The sequence below is a fragment of the Cornus florida genome, unplaced genomic scaffold (assembly GCF_030987335.1).
Source record: "Cornus florida cultivar Cherokee Brave unplaced genomic scaffold, ASM3098733v1 CherokeeBrave_3.0.0_Hap2_Chr01, whole genome shotgun sequence".
NCBI classification, from domain to species: domain Eukaryota; kingdom Viridiplantae; phylum Streptophyta; class Magnoliopsida; order Cornales; family Cornaceae; genus Cornus; species Cornus florida.
Window position 1 is genome coordinate 11031445 of NW_026775571.1, and position 17596 is coordinate 11049040.

Below are 17596 nucleotides of genomic sequence, written 5' to 3' on the forward strand. Positions count from 1 at the left end.
TTTTTTTTAGTGTGAAAATTTGCTTGGTTGGAAAAACTACAAAATAGTTTTCAGAATTAAAAATAAAATAAAAATAAAATTATTTGGCATGATTATAAGAAACATTAAAACTGTTCAAAAATTTTGCATTTGTAAAACTTGTTATTACCTCCATTCACTAAAGAGAGAGATCCAAGCCTATAAATTTTAACATTAGAGCATATTTTTCACATATTTTCAATTCATATTTGTTGAAGCAAAAATCTGCACGGGTCGAGTCGATGATGTTTCTAGCAAGATAAGATAGAAGTGACGACCGGTGTTGTGCCGGTCAGGTGCACTCTGGCGGTTAAGTTAGTACCGGATAGATAACTCTCGATCAAGGATTCAATATGAAATTTATGGCGTACCTTTTTAGGTTGACTGGTGACTTCTTTTATAGAAGGATTGTAAGAGTTATTGGATAGAGTAGTAGTTGTTATTTCTATCTCCTTAAGTTTATCCATATCCTTTGAGTCACATGGAATTCTTATCTAGTCAAATATTCCGTATCAATTTATTTTTTTGTGTATGATTTTATGATCAAAATTGTGCTCTTTAATACATGAAAGCTCAAATTGTAATATAGAAACACAAATGCAATAGGCAGATATCATGTTTGATTTACAGATCTTACCATAATCTATACAAACAGTAAACTTCAAAATCATGATTGATCTGAATTTATCCGGGTTTTAACTAGGATAACTCCTCCATAATAATTTTTGTCTATTATTTACTAGAAAAAATCATCAAACTTGTCATATATCAGGCTTTCCCAATTTTAGGTGGTTTGCTCAAAATGAATAAAGGAAGAAAAAAGAGCAATAAGATTCTAAAATTCAAATATTAAACTGAGGAAAGGTAATCTATATTTAGGTATTGAACATGTACAAGGCTTCAAGGAAAGAGGCATCCCGAAGATAATTAATATTATTATTATTATTATTATTTTTCGAAAGGTAAGGAAGAAGATAAATTCCTGCACATGTACGTACAAGTAGGGACTTCGGATATAATAACTACGATTGAATTTTTGATCATATACAAATCTTGAAGATATACGTACTGAACGTAATGCCATCAAATGAGACGGCTTGCATCCACGTACGCCATCAAATTTTGCAACCATGGAACCATGTAAGTTTGCAACGAGAAGATGCCTTGCGACCAAGTATGCCATGGAAGAAGAAAATTCCTTGCATGAACTGATACTATGAAGGATGACATCTGCAAGAATGATACACTGCGAGCATTATGAACTGATACAACCAGCCAACATGGTCTACAATTAACTCAACTAGGTTTCCGTCAATCGCAATGTCATCTGCAAGCACGAAGTGATACTACTAAGCTACACATTGAACAATCCTGAAAAAGTGCCGAACCTAATACAGTGAACAATCATAGACTAAGATGATTAAGAGAATTACCAGGAGAGAATTCGAAGAGCAGTAGGTAAAGAAATAAAGAAGAACAATATCAAAATATTGTATCACTTATGGTTGAAGTGCAACATCAATAACATAATTCACATTCCTCACCAAGAATCCTTATAAATCAAAATAAAGAAGAACCATTTATCACCAAGAATCCAAGAATTGTACCAAATATCGATTTGATTACCTTTAGCCATCCGCCACTTCAATGTGTGTCTCAGAACTCCACGAGATGAACATATACTTTGCCAAGCCCATGAATCTACTTGTCTTACCTTGGCATACATGAAGAAAAAGTCAGGATGTTTTTTTTTTTTTTTGTTTTTCTTTTGATAAGTAAAAATATATTAGAAAAACGTTCAAAAGGAAAGATGGATTAAATAAAATATTAAGGTTTGACATTATTATGAATCCGTCCTTATATTCTGATCCCATATTTATGCTTGGCAATTGAACTTTTACAATTGCCAGCTTAACTTTGGCCTAATGCACATGAGAGAGAGGTCATGGTTGTACAAGGTAGAGAAGAATGAAACTGTCACGGTCAAATTACCTCGCCTAAATTGGTGCAAATGCATGGGTAATTATACTATCAGAGTTTCACATTGTTGTTTTCTTATACTAGACTCTGGATTTGCTATCCAATGAGGTAATGACCATAATGCAGAAATTCTCTGGACTTACAAATAGAACTGAGCTAGTTGTTGCACGGAGAAGGCAACCAAAAGAACGAAAAACTGGTACTTTCTGTTTTATGTAAAGGAAGATTAGTTCCATTAGTATGCATTGCAGTTGTAAAATATATCTCATGCTATAAACTTCAACACAGAATCTTGAAAGCATTGTTCCCCACAGAAGTTGTCTGAACACCCACCCCTCAATTATAACCTGTAAAAGTATACTGTAATAGATCATATTCTAGATCACTCTTTTGATACCTGTTCAGTAAATTGAGGTGCCAAACCTTGCTCTGATCAAGCTTCAGAATATGGCAAGGCTTATTTCTTTTATTCAGTGTGCAATCATGAACCACACTGAAACTTTAAGCTGCAAGGAAAAAGCCAATCACACTTGCTGGAGCAAATCTGATAATATATATAGATATCACAAAACCATTACTTACCAAGATGAGCAACTATGCCTGCTCACTAACTGAAAATGTGCATGCTTGAGAAGGGCGGTATTGTGCTTCTAAATATACATTCACACTTATACCCGGTGTTAATATGATCTCTTCTTGGTACACTCATCCTTCCATAGTATATTAGTATACCTGAACCAGTGGTTGACTTCAACTTCTTCTCGGTCATATACGATGAACTAGCCCTTCTTGAACGATCCTCTTTTCTAGAAAAAAACAAAAAAGAGATAAATTGAAGTTTAGTGTAAGGAAGCCCCGCATAGACAGACCAATAAAGCCTCATACAGTCCCAACTAGCAGCCATGGAACAAAGGCCTGACAAATTAATTATATTCCAGAAGGTTTTAAGATGTGATCTAGACTAAATTTTAGACCCAAAGGCATGGAGCAGTTTCCTTTTACACTGACATCTATAGCTATTGGCCAATTCTGTATTAGCTTGTGCATTCCATCTATATCATAGGGAGGCACACCTGATTGACTAAACTCTTTCCTACACTGCATCAATCATTACTCGCTTAGGCAAAAGTCCCCACCAAATTCTATTCCGATCTGGTATCAACTATTCTAGTTCTACCATATAAGACGAGTACTAGGACCGTCCAACCAAATTATGGAATCTTCTTAAGTAACTTCATTGCCTCTTAAGTAATCCAGATTTTCAGCATATATCTGCAAAAGGTCTTCCCAACAAATAAAACCCAAATCTATAGTCCTCAAGAAGCCAAGAGTCACGAAACCAGCCCGTATAGTTGTTCCAACTTTAATTGTATATATATCATTATTTTCCACCATGATACCTGAAAAAGTGTCATTGCATCAGAAAAAAAATAAATTTAAGTAGTTCAAGAGTGACTGTATCTGCCGATTCATATTATAAATCAAGCTCAGTCAAGGTCATTACATTTTCAAATTACCTTTATAGGGTCCTTCAAGACTACATTTCCCTCATAATTTAGTTGAACAACTCCGTGTTAGACACTCCAGTTGATAATAAGGATCTTAAGGTGAATTTCCCAAGATCTGGCCTATGATTATATTCTAGAGTCTTTTTTTTATGCATAAAACCCATCCCAATCAACAATCAAGATACATATAAAAATGTGAAAAATGGGTTTCCCCAGCGTAAAAGTTATATACCATGCATTTTAATTTCCACTTCTCTATTAATCAGACGTCCAAACTAAGGCCAGGAACTTTGGGGGCATTTCTCTCATCCATCACTCTCCTTGTCCGAATCTGCAAACCTACCAACACCGGCAAAGATGTTGGACAAAAGCACATAGTCACCACCATATCCCCTTTCCATCTCTAGTATCTTCCATGTAACTCTTTCTCTCATCTCAACATTACCATGGAAACTACAAGCACCCAGAAGCGTCCTCCAAATCACAACATTGGCCATCTCAGGAGGAATCTCCAAAGCCATCTTTTCTGCTTCCTCAAACCTCCCGGCCCTTCCCAACATGTCTATTAAGCAGCCATAGTGCTTAATATTTGGTACAAGTTGATACTCATTAAGCATCTTCCTGAAAAACGCAAGCCCCTCTTTGACCAACCCACTATGGCTGCAAGCATTTAGAGCACTAAAAAATGTCACACTATTCGGCATCACACAAGCATTCTCCATTCTTCTAAAATTTTCCACAGCTTCTTTTGCCATCCCATGCATTGCAAGCCAAGAAATTATTGAGGTCCATGACACCAAATTCCTCCTCTCTGGAGACACATCCTCGAAAAGTCTTAATGCACTCTCTGCACAACCACATTTCGCATAAGTATCTATAAGGCAATTCATTACACGAATATCAGATGCATTGAACCCACTTCTCTCTCCATAAGCATGAACAGATTGGCAAAGCTCAAGAGCCCTAAGATTCCAAATTGCTGGGAGAACCGCCAAAATCGTTTTTTTGGGTTGGTTTAATGCTTTCATCCAAAACCATTCTCTGAAACAACTGTTGGGATTTATATGCACTGTCGTAGCGAATTCCTATTTGGATTAAAGTGACATATGTTCCTAACGTATCTGAAATATTTATGCTTTATATAATTGGTGAATTCAATGTATTATGTTTCGATTCATTATGGAATTGATAGTGTCCATTTGATTACAAGAGATATTTATAAATGTATGTGATGGCGATCAATACGTGAATATAAATAGTAATTATAAATTGTTCATAGTCAGTAATTATGGATAGACTTATAATTAATTAAGACTTGAACTGGATCCGCGTTAGGTTGAGATATATTGCGAGAGCCGTCGTATGCAATTGCTCCCTATCACTGTCATGACATTTTACTCTTAAGCATGAGAGAAGTATAGACTCTTTTATTAATTAGTAATTACTTTGATTTGTTCGACGGAATCTTCAGAATTCTTAGACCGGCACTTTGGGTAATTATGTAATTAATAGTTAGAGGGTTATATTTTCAATATTTGCATCATTGCTAGTTGTATTTATTTTGTATTGATTATGGTTGATCACAAAATAAATTTGAAGACCTTCATGTGTTTTTAGATAAGATGATTTATTATATATTTATTTATTTAAATAATCATTTTTGTCATACAAATGTTTTATAGTGATCAAGTCAGAAATAATCAAAGATACCAAAATAAATATATTAATTAAGTAATCGAATTGATGGCTTTATTTATCCGATAACTAATTATGCATAGAGGGGTCAAAATGCAACATTTACTTAGAGGTTATTTATTATTTAATTGGAGTTCAATTAATTTTTTAGTGGAGTAGAAATTAATTAATGAATTAATTTAATTGGGTTCATGGATTGGGCCAATTATTAATTCATTGTAGCTAAGAAAATAATAACCCAATAGGATTATCACTCATAGCCCAACTTGATATTGGAATTCTATTAGATTTGAGATATGTGAATTCGAGATGGAGAATGATTTATTGTTTCTTTTTCTTATTTTTATGTTGCCTATATATACATGGGTTCATGTATATTTTAGGACAGACTTTTGGAAGAAAAAGAAAAAGGAATATAATTTTTTCTCTCTCTAGATTCTTGGGTTTGCTTTCTCATCTAATGGAGGCTCCCACAAGCCTAGTTTTCGAAGGTCATTCATGGAGGCTTATGGGTGATTCCTAAAAGCAAAACTATTACCAAGAAGATGGAGATCTAAGGAGATGACATTTAGCAAAGGGATATACAATAAGTGAGAACATTCACTTTAGAGAAAAGATTTAAAGGTTTTCTCAAACCTTTGATGTAAATATTCAATCTATTACTTAAATGAGACATCATATTTTATTTTTGCATAAAACTTGTCTCTATGTGATGGATCAAGATCTATGTAAGAAAATTCCTCAAAAAGTTTTTAAAACTTGCACGTTTCCCAACAGTGGTATCAGAACATGGATTGATTCATTACTAGAGATCATGTTTTTATTAAAATCATCATTCATGGATCCAAAATTATATTCATATATATTTTTATTGATGTATGTTAATGTATGATTTAATATGTTGATATATATTGATACATGATGATGTATGTATAATTGTGAATGAATGATGATGTATGGTTGGACCATGGATAAAGCTTATAGGTTAATTGAATGTAATTTTATCTTTAGATGAATGTAATTAAGGCTTTAATTTAGCTGTTTGAAAGTTCAATGATGTAATTTAATTTTTTTCTATTGTATTTCAAATTGTAAATATTTATTAAAACCATGTAATCTTCATCAAAGGATGCTATGAAGCTTTAAGAAGGTCCAAAAGGGTTAAATTAGGCTTCAGGAATTTTCCAGAATTTTTCGGAATTTTTCTGGAATTTTTTGGGCTTAATTTAATTTTCTGGGATTTTTTCTATTTTTTTTTTGGAATTTTTCGGCGTTTTTCCGGTAGCCGGAACATCGCTGGCGGCAAAAAGAGGTGCTGGAGGAGGCTGCAATCCAGTGCATCACATATAGGATGCATCTGGCGCGTGATGAGCACGTGCCAGGGAGAAGAAGCTTGTTGGCGCGTGAGGAACACGCGCTAGGCAAGTATATGCCTTACACGCGCGTGGCAGCGCGTGAAGGCGCGTGCCACAGGCTTGTTTTTCTATTTGGCGCGTGCCAGCGCGTGTGGGGTCCTTCGGGCGCATTCCAAGCGTCGTTTTGCTTCTCCTAGCGCGTACCAGCTCCTTACAGTTGTTTACAAGTCGTTGGTGGACGCCCGTACATCAAGAATAATATTTAAATGTTAAAACCTGATTCCAATGTTCATTTAATTTGCTTTTGTCTGTTGTTTATTTATTTATGTGATGCATGGAATAATTAATTGCTAATTATTATTGTTCATGCATTGGATCTATGATATTTAATTAAATGACTTGATTTATATTAATTAAATTATAAAAATTAATTAGATTTGATTACTACTTAATTAGAGGACACTTATTGAGAAACGAAAAATTATTTTTGAATTTTTTTTTTTTTAAATGTGCCTCAAATTAAATATTAGTGAATCATTTAAAAGTCCAGTTATTTTCTAAATTTAATTGGATTAAAATCAAGACGTTTTGCATGCATTGTATCATGGATATGAATAAATGAAAAACTTTAATTACAGATGATTAAAAATTGAGTGGGAATGTGAATTTTTATGCATTACCCTATGGCCTTCGTTATTATAACCATTGTAATTAGATCTTCAAAAATAAGGTCCTACGCATGATTTGAAGAGTCTTAATATTACAAGAATGGTTGTCTCATGAAAATAAAAATATTAAATATTCATTGTAATTAGATCTTTAAAAATAAGGCCCTACGCATGATTTAAAGAGTCTAGATTATAATGACAAGATATTTAATGTTTTATTTTTTGTTGGAGTATTAATAACGTTATACACTCAATCTAAAATCAATAGTGTTAGCTTCCCAATGGAGTGGTTTACACTAGGTGATTTTAGAAAGGCTAAACCTAATCGGGAATGATTTCATATAGATAGATAAGACATTGTCTTAAGAGATATGGAAATAATGATGGGATTTGCCCGTCAATAGCAATAATGAATTTCGCCAACCGAATAAGTTATTGGTGTATTGGTTATCCGATTGTTCATGCAGTGGTTATGAGACCCACATATTATTTTAATGGAAGTACGCGCCTAATAGCAAATGAATCTTAGCAATAGTAATAATGAACTCCTCCATCAAGATAAGTTATTGACGTATTGATTGTGTGATTTATTATACTACGAAGTTGAGGGACCCGCATTAATTAAAAGGGATTGTTTACTAATAGTAATAATGAATTCCTATACTATTGAGATTTATTATACTATGTGGTTGAGAAAACTCATTTTAATTTTAAATATGCATAATAGTATTAATAATTTACCTTACATATTGTATAAACGCATTTATATTCAGATTTATTATGTCTAATCCATTTTATATGCTTGCTAACATATTCAATGTATTTGGACCTCATTTATACAGACTGGAAAAGGAACTTAGATATTTTACTCACAACATAAGGGTACAAAATGTATTTTCTATTGCTAAACCTAATCATTTTACTTAAGATACCCAAGAGAACATTAATGCTTTTAATAAGCGAAATAAGGCAAATGATATGACTTGGTGCAATATTCTAGAGTTTATCTCGAATACGCTCCAAATGTAACATTTACATTATTTTATTTTCTTCAAGCATCATGTTAAATTTCAATGAGATGTTTTGGTGAGATTAGATAGAATATATGCCTAAATACTATGTCAAATTTAAATACCATCAAGATAACCTAAGGATCTCCAGTAAAAGATCGAATTTTGGAAAATGATTGTTTATTATTTAAAAATTGAACTAGAGGTCAATAGGGCTGACTTGGATGGCAAGTTTCAAGTTGACATAATTATTGCCTTATTACTTAACTCGTTTGACTCTTTTAGAGTGAACGAAATAAGGAACCAGTTTGAGTTCCCACTCGCTAATATTCTTATAGAATTGGTAACAGATGAAGAGATAATTAAAAGTATGGGCGTTCCTATCAATCTAACCTAGTCTATACCATCTTTTTCTAGGCCTAAGTGGAAGGTCAAAAGAAAGGAGAAGGATGATAATAGGATTAGGCTAACACAAAACATGGGTATCCAAAAGGTAAAAGGGAATAAGGCAGTGTATGTTGAGGGCGAATGAAACTGTTTCTTTTGCTGCCAACTAAGACACTAAATAACGAACTGTCTAAGCAATGACGTGGCTTAGGAAAGTGTATATTTAATCATTGAGCCTTGTGATGTGGTTGTATCTATTAATTCCTGATGGATAGATTCTGGAGCCACTAAACATGTTTACAACTCGTTGCAAGGATTTCAGGAATCCAGAAGCCTCAATGATATGGATATATATTTGTCTTTTGACGTGATGCCAAGGTTGTAGCTAAGTCAGTGGGAGTATTACATCTAAAATTATAGAGTATGAGGATATTAGTATTAGAGAACTATCTTTATGCACAGATGTTAGACGCAATCTAATTCTTGTTTCACTTTTGGTTTATAAAAACTGTGTTGTTATTTTGTAAAACTGGTTTTTAAAATTGATTAAATGTACGATTGCTTCTGGTGCATTGAAAGATGGTCAATATACTATAACCACAAACTCTTAATATTTATAAGATGTAGAAACTAATGTTGCATTTTCTAGATTAAATGTTAAAAGAAAATTTGTTATTCCTGACTCATTGTATTTTTTAGTGTCTATTTTTAGGTTGTAATCAATCAAAATGAGATTCAAAGATTGGTCAAAGAAGGTTTATTACCTAGTGAGGCAGGGGAGCCTAAACCAAACTTGTGAATTCTGTTTTGAAGGATAGATAAATCTAAGGGCTTAATCAGTTAAATGAAATAGACATAAAGAACAATTGGAGTCGGTACACACAGACACGTGTGGTCTTATGAACATCCAAGCAAGATTACTCATGTTTTGGATAAATTTACGTAATGCGACACAAGTCTTAAAATTTTGGTATATTCTGAAAGTGTCAAGACTGATGTGGAGCACAGATTAGGTAAACTTATCAAAACACTTCGATTTGATCGTGGATATGAGTATTTCTTGGGATAGTGCAATGACTATATGGTCAATAAGGGTGTTATGTACCAGTTTTTCCACAATTGACGCTCAATGAATTGAGGTGTCAAATGGGAATAACAGAATTTTGCTTAACATGGTTAGATCTATGATCAGTTATGCTTCATTATCTCTTTCATTTTAGAGTTTAGCCTTGACGATATCGATGCACATTATAAACTGCATTCCATCTTAGTCTGTCTCAAGGATACCATTTGAGCTGTGTTTTTGACTAAATCTTAGTTTGAATCACATGCACATATGGGGTAGTCATACACATGTGCGCTTGATATGGACAAGTAAGTTGGAAGCAGATCATAGGTATGTTTGATTTGATGGCTGCTCTAAAGGCAATATGATGAATTATTTTATGATCTCAATGATAAAAGTCGATTGTTTACACTCACTATTTATCTATAGGAGGATTATATTATGAATCACATACCTAGTAGCATAATGTTAGAGAATATGGTATGAGTACCAAATGTACCACATGTGAACACACTTATTATAGAAATTAAGAATAATATATGAATTCCTTATTGATGCGTCAGCATCATCTAGTACACAGATTCTTGCATCGGTACATTATTGTAGTGGGAGGATTATCATTCAATATGACAGAATCATGTTTTTAGGTGAGACCTTTACGGACATCCCTGTTAAACATGAGTTGGACCCAGTAAGCTACACGGAAGCGTGAACTGATATGGATATAGATCATTTTGGCAAGTTGCTATAAAATCATAGTTGGAATCTATGTATTCTAATAAAATCTGGGATATTGTAGAACTTTCTAATAGGGTGATACCTATGGAAGGCAAGTTAATCTACAAAAGGATACCAGAAGATTTCTCAGTGAATGAACCATGTGTGTATAGGGTAATGCCATTATTTTTCTAATTCTATATATGTATATATATTGATGACATCCTACTCATTTATAATGAAGTGGAAGCTTTGTCATCATTATAGAGGTAGTTGTTCAATTATTTTGAAATGAAGGATTTTCAAGATGTAAGCTATATTTTTTAGGATCAAGCTTTTGCAAGATCAGGTTAAAAGGAAAATAGGCTTCTCTTAATAATCATACATTGATAAAGTCAGGCTTGGTATGCAAAACTTAAAGAATGAGTTATTGTTTTACTAACATGGATTGCTCTCTCTAGTAAGTAGTTTTTTCAAGACTAGCAGAGGAGATTGAGCAAATGAGAGTGGAATAATATGCTTCGGCATATGGGATTCTCATAGATGCCATGATCTATACCAAACAAGACATCCGCTACATTTTAAGGATAGTCAGTTGATATCAGTCCAATCTCGGACTTGATATCTGGTCTGTTGTGAAAAATATCACTAAGTACCTTAGGAGAACCAATGATCTCATACTCATTTATGGATGTGATGATGTGGTTCCAATCAGGTATGCTAGTTCTGATTTTAAATCAGTTGTAGATACTATGAGGTTCATGACTTGGTGTATGTTCACTCAATGGAAGGGAAGTCAGTTGGTAGAGTGTTAAGCAGATTTCAACTACTTACTCAAACCTGAAGGTGGAGTACATTGCAACCCTAAAGGCAGCAAAGGAAGCCTTTTGGTTTGATCTCACTGATTTATAGGTTGTGGAGCATACTAGCCTGCCTATCGAGCTATATTGCGACAATAGTGCAGAAGTAGTCCAAACTAATGACCCAAGGTTCCATAGAGGAACAAGGTACACTGAGAGGAAAGTATCATGTCCTACATGATATTGTCCGGCAAGAAAATGTACTCGTGGCTATAACATTGCGTTGGAACATAACTTTGTTGATCCATTAACAAAGGTGTTATGATCAATAGTTTTGATCGTCACCTGAATAACATTGGAGTTAGATGCAATCCGAATTGGCTATGAGGGCAAGTGGGAGTTGTTGGGATTTATATGCCCTGTCATAGCGAATTCCTATTTGGATTAAAGTGACATATGTTCCTAACGTATCTGAAATATTTATACTTTATACAATTGGTGAATTCAATGTATTATGTTTCGATTCATTATGGAATTGACAGTGTCCATTTGATTACAAGAAATATTTATATATGTTTGTGATGGCGATCAATACATGAATATAAATAGTAATCATAAATTGTTCATAGTCGGTAATTATAGATGGACTCATAATTAATTAAGACTTGAACTGGATCTGCGTTAGGTTGACATAGATTGCGAGAGCCATCGTATGCAATTGCTCCCTATCACTGTCATGTCATTTTACTCTTAAGCAAAAGAGAAGTATATAATCTTTTATTAATAAGTAATTACTTTGATTTGTTCGGCAGAATCTTCGGAATCCTTAGACCAGCACTTTGGGTAATTATATAATTAATAGTTAAAAGGTTATATTTTCAATATTTGCATCATGCTAGTTGTATTTATTTTGTATTAATTATGGTTGATCACAAAGTAAATTCGAAGGCCTTCATGTGTTTTTAGACAAAATGATTTATTATATATTTATTTATTTAAATAATTATTTTTGTCAAACAAATGTTTTATTGTGATCAAGTCAGAAATAATTAAAGGTACCAAAATAAATATAATAATTAAGTAGTCGGATTGATGGCTTTATTTATCCGATAACTAATTATGTGTGATACCCCCGAATTTCCGGATGCGGGTTGGCCAGGCCCACGCCCGATAACCCGATGATATCAAATCAATTAGCAATAATCGAACACAGAATACAAATAAGAAAAACAAGAATAAATAAATTGCTGAAAAGAAACTAGAATAATAATCCAAAAACCTCAGAATAAAATTTAATTAACAAAGAATGATTCTGATACATCCTACTTCTCCATTTCTATTACAACTCGGGAATCCATCTAGTGGACCCCTAAAATATCTCACTGAACTTAAAAGATTGGAAATGAAACCCAAGTCTAAAATTTGAAATAAAACCCTGGTCATCGGTGGAGTGAATAACTGTATCTGCTCAGCACGATCCAGCTCCAAGTCTGGAACTAACAAACACCTGTAAAAATAAGAGTGGGTCAGGCCCACATGCAAATTCTTCTCTAACTACAATCCAAACAGTGACTCGATGCGCAGATACACCCTAGATATCTCAACAATAGCTATCTAGTCCATACATATATATATATCCACACTAAGGGACATTCACTGGACTACAGTAGGGGTCTCAACCTGAATAGATGGCAACATGCGAAAACGCACCCAAAGGTGGGCATGAGTACCTAGACTTAACAGGGTACACCTCAACCTACTATAGCCAGCTACGCATCCACTGCATATACGCATCCTAACCAACGAGTCTGAGGCTCAAGCTCATCTCGTGGTACCATAAACATATATATAAAGTTCGTCCAAAACCAGGGTATGTAGTTCAAATATTTATTGAACTGACATACAATAAATAAGCTAGTTAGTCTATCAACTTATTCAGTTGATATGACTTAACTATCATCCATTAATACAGGAAGCCACTCAACTTAGTTGCAGTTGATTTGACTTAACACAATTAGGATTCAATATTTTTAAATCCATTTCTTTAATCCATTAGGTTAGGTTTAGGCGTTTTGAGCTAAACCGTCCCCTAGTATGTCACCGTCCCATACCGGTACATACAATCCTCCATATCCATGTAATTGACAGAATATATTTATTCAGCAATTTAAATCCAAAACTATGTAAAAATTACAGACTATCAATAACAGTACAGCAATTTAATAACTAAAACCAAAAGCCAGGTAATTGCAGAATAGTTTATACAACACTACAGCAATTACAGTTCAAAACCATAATCCAATTACTTGTAAGATAATATCTAAGATCCCACAATTAACATCCAAACCATGTAAATTACAACCTATAAATAACAGTATAGCAATTTACATTCCAAAACCATCCCAAATAATTACAGAAGACTATTTATAGTTTCAGCAATTTAAATCCAAGAGTTAAACCATGTATTTGCAGGAAACGGTTTAAAGGTTCAACAGCTAGCATCCATAGCATGCGTAGATCACATCTAATATATCAATGACTCTATCATGCATTAAAAATAAGTTTTTAAATCACATTATAGTCCCATAAATTGCTAGATTAATTTGAGCAACTTAATTTTCTCCATCAGGTAACCGCGTGCTAAATTGTATACTGATATTCTGTTTAATCTGTTAGCACAGAGCCCCAATAAGCTACAAGTCTAATTGTTATTCAAAAGACTCCATCACACATTTAAACTTAAATTTAGAACTATATTATAGCCCCTTAAATTGTCAAATTAAAATTAGACAATAAATTTCCTTCCAACCGTTACTCGTACGCACAATTGTTAAATTAGCACACTGTTAATTTCATTCACTTAGAGGTCAACCTTACTCAATTTAAGGACTTAATAACTCTCAAAGCCAACCCTCTAATCCCTCTGTAAAACACTAGAGTCAACAGAAACGTTCCCATGCTCCAACAGTATCCAAACAGTTCGTAGAAAAAAAATTCAGAAAACTACTATTTGAAATAGCCTGCTCTAAATTCCAAGAGCAGGCTCTTTTTTTTAGCCTGGAGCCGGCTCTAAGAATGTAGAGCCGGCTCAATGAGTATGGGAGCCGGCTCTCTCACCTCCTTTGAGAGCCTCTGTCCCCGTTCTGCTCCGTTCTGACTTTCTGCTTCTTCTCTGGCATGTTTCTACCCTTCAGTTGGTTTCAAAAACTGATCCTAAGGGTCTTATTAATACCAAAACAGACTCCCAATGGTTTTAGAATAACAATTTGAAATCAAATACAGAGATTTAACTAAGCAATTTACTAGCATGCTTAAAGAGCAAAACTGGAACAGACAAGAACGAATTTATTTCAAACCAATTTCTCAGACAACAGATAATGAAATTTGACATATAATAATCATGCAAGATCCATTTAAGACTCAACAAATTCCCTAGAGTCTAAAATTACAACCGGACTAACAAGCTTTTCCAACAAAACTGAAAACAGATGTGTACGAACTCTGTAATAGATTCGATTACAACCCAAACAGATTATCAATATAACATACAATTAACATGTAAGTTTTAGTTTATAATTTATTTAACCCTAGAGACTACCTAGGTGCACAGAACACAAGCCAAAGGGAAGGAGAAAGTAGAAGAACTTGCCTGTAGCTTTGGTCTCAAAACTGTGTTGTCGTCTTCCTAATTTCTGGCAACCACTGACCACCTTCAAGCCTCCTATGGTTTTGGTTTAATCCACCACAACTCTCCCTTGGCCCTCTCTGTTCTCCTTCTAAGTTTTGTTCTGTTTTTCTCTCGTTCAATTCTCTCCAAACTCTCTGTATTTTCACTGTGTCGTGAATAGGGTTATCAAACCCTAGGGACGTATAAGTTATATATTTATAACTAACTCCAAATCCTAACTCAATAAAAACCCTAAACGTAAATCCTAAGTAATTATGTTGGTAAGCCCATAAAAATACTAAAACCCTAAAAGATAATTCATACACTTAATTTAATTAAACAGTTATGTCCATGTAAGAAAATAATTAATAATACAATTAAAGTAAGAATAGCAACCAAAAATACAATTAATTTAATTAAAATATACTTAACCAAATAAGGCAATTCAAAATACAAAACTAACAGTTTAAAACAAATAAACCAATTAAACATTTAAGCAACTAGTCACATAAAAATGCAATAAAGATAATTGAAAGTCCAATTTTATCCTTTTTAAAACTAGGGGTATTACATTATGCATATAGGGATCAAAGTGCAACATTGACTTAGAGATTATTTATTATTTAATTGGAGTTCAATTAATTTCTTTTAGTGGAGTAGAAATTAATTAATGAATTAATTTAATTGGATCCATGGACTGGGCCAATTATTAATTCATTGTAGCTAAGAAAATAATAAGCCCAATAGGATTCTCACTCATAGCTCAACTGGATATTGGAATCCTATTAAATACGAGATATGTGAATTAGAGATGGAGAATGATTTATTATTTCATTTTCTTATTTTTATGTTACCTATATATACATGGGTTCATGTATATTTTAGGGCAGACTTTTGGAAGAAAAAGAAAAAGGAATATAATTTTTTCTCTCTCTAGATTCTAAGGTTTGCTTTCTCATCTAATGGAGGCTCCCATAAGCCTAGTTTTCGAAGGTCATTCATGGAGGCTTATGGGTGATTCCTAAAGGCAAAACTATTACCAAGAAGATAGAGATCCAAAGAGATGACATCTAACAAAGGGATCTACAATAAGTGAGAACATTCACTTTAAAGGAAAGATTTAAAGGTTTTCTCAAACCTTTGATGTAAGTATTCAATCTATTACTTGAGTGATACATCATATTTTATTTTTGCATAAAACTTGTCTCTATTTGATGAATCAAGATCTATGTAAGAAAATCCCTCAAAAAGTTTTTAAAACTTTCACGTTTCCCAACAACAACAATATAGCTTCTTTCGGTCGATTCAACCTCGCATACCCATCAATGAGACCAGTCCACGAAATGTTATTCTTAGTCTGCATCACTTCAAAGAGAGAACGAGCGAGCTCCAACTCCCTACATTTCATTACACCAGTGATCAAAGCGTTCCAGGTGACGGAGTTTCTCTCAGGCGTTTCATCGAACAACTTCTTCGCTTTGACAACAAACCCACAAACCACATACATATTGACCAGAGCAATTTGCATGTAAACAATAAACATGAAACTCGAATCCCGCTTTGAAAGTAAGACCATTAAATTGCACACCCATTATAGTTCGCTGCAAATTAGTACAAGCTTTGATGAGGAAAGAGTAGGCGAAGTTATCGAACGAGATGGGTCGGTGTGGGTGTTGGAATTGAAGGTGTTTGTAGAGAAGGATAGCTTCTTCGGGGAAGGAACCTAGTGAGTAGTGCCGAAGTATAGTGTTCCAGGTTGTCATAAGCGTTTTAGCAGAGTGTGAAGCATTGGCGATGAGTTGAGAGTGGACTTGTTGAATGGCACGTTGGTTGTCACAGTTTGGATGTTTGAGCAACTGAGGCACCAAGTAATAGTATCTGCGTCCTTGTTTGTCTCCGCGCGCATCACTACACGGTGGAGACCAAATGCTGTTGTTACCGTAGGTGAAAGCCATTTTATATACTGCAGTTGTTGAAAGAATATGTTAAGCCACCTTTTTATACTTAGAATTTTGGGTAATTTACCGTTGCCTCCCCGTACATATGTCAAATTACGCTCGTGTCCCCTCTAATTTGGATATTTACACTTACCTCCCCTCTAAGTGACCGATGTTCGTATCCGGTGACCGGAGTAACAAATTTACCTTTCTACCCTTGTTATTTTAGTGCATTTTAATAATAATAAAAAATCTTCATTGTATATACACACACACACACACACACACACACCTATACTTGCACACACAAAGGTATATATTTATGGGTGTACATGTATATATATTTGCACACACAGAAGTAAATAAAAATCTTCATTGTATATATATATACACATACACGTAGAGCTCGGACCGTCGTACCCGCTGTTCGCCTGTGGGTCGAATCAAGATTGGGTTGTGGTCGTGGAACTGAGTTCGAGGAGCGTCGTGCTCACCATTCATTGTCTTAGGCCGTTCGTGACCGGAATCGTTGTTGTCTTAGGCTATTCGTGACCGCCGTTCTTTGTGGGTCGAATCAAGATCGTGATCTATGGTCGTGTCCTTATGTGACGATTGAGAGGTTGGTTATGGGGTTGATGATGAGGTGATTGAGGAGGAATTGAGAGTGATATGGTTAGGGCTGCAACTTGGGCTGGTCCAACCCAGCCCAGTCCTAACCCAACCTCAACCCGAAGTGGGTTGGGTTGGGCCAGCCTGAATTGTACTTAATATGGGTTATGGTCATAACC

At 34.3% G+C, this 17596-nt stretch overlaps 1 protein-coding gene across 1 annotated transcript; it reads right to left on the reverse strand.

The window, feature by feature from the left end:
- Positions 1-3811: 3811 nt before the first annotated feature.
- On the reverse strand, positions 3812-16378 carry LOC132301023 (pentatricopeptide repeat-containing protein At1g09220, mitochondrial-like). Its single transcript, XM_059798574.1, has 2 exons — positions 16155-16378; positions 3812-4556 (listed from the first exon to the last, which is right to left on the reverse strand). The coding sequence occupies exons 1-2, from the start codon at positions 16376-16378 to the stop codon at positions 3812-3814; spliced, it is 969 nt and encodes a 322-aa protein (XP_059654557.1).
- Positions 16379-17596: the final 1218 nt, after the last annotated feature.

Coding starts and splice junctions, on each gene's coding strand:
- LOC132301023 (XM_059798574.1), bottom strand. CDS start 16,378: ATGTATGTGGTTTGTGGGTTTGTTGTCAAAGCGAAGAAGTTGTTCGAT. Junction 4,557..16,154: donor CGACCGAAAGAAGCTATATT/GTTGTTGTTGGG, acceptor AAATCCCAACAG/TTGTTTCAGAGAATGGTTTT.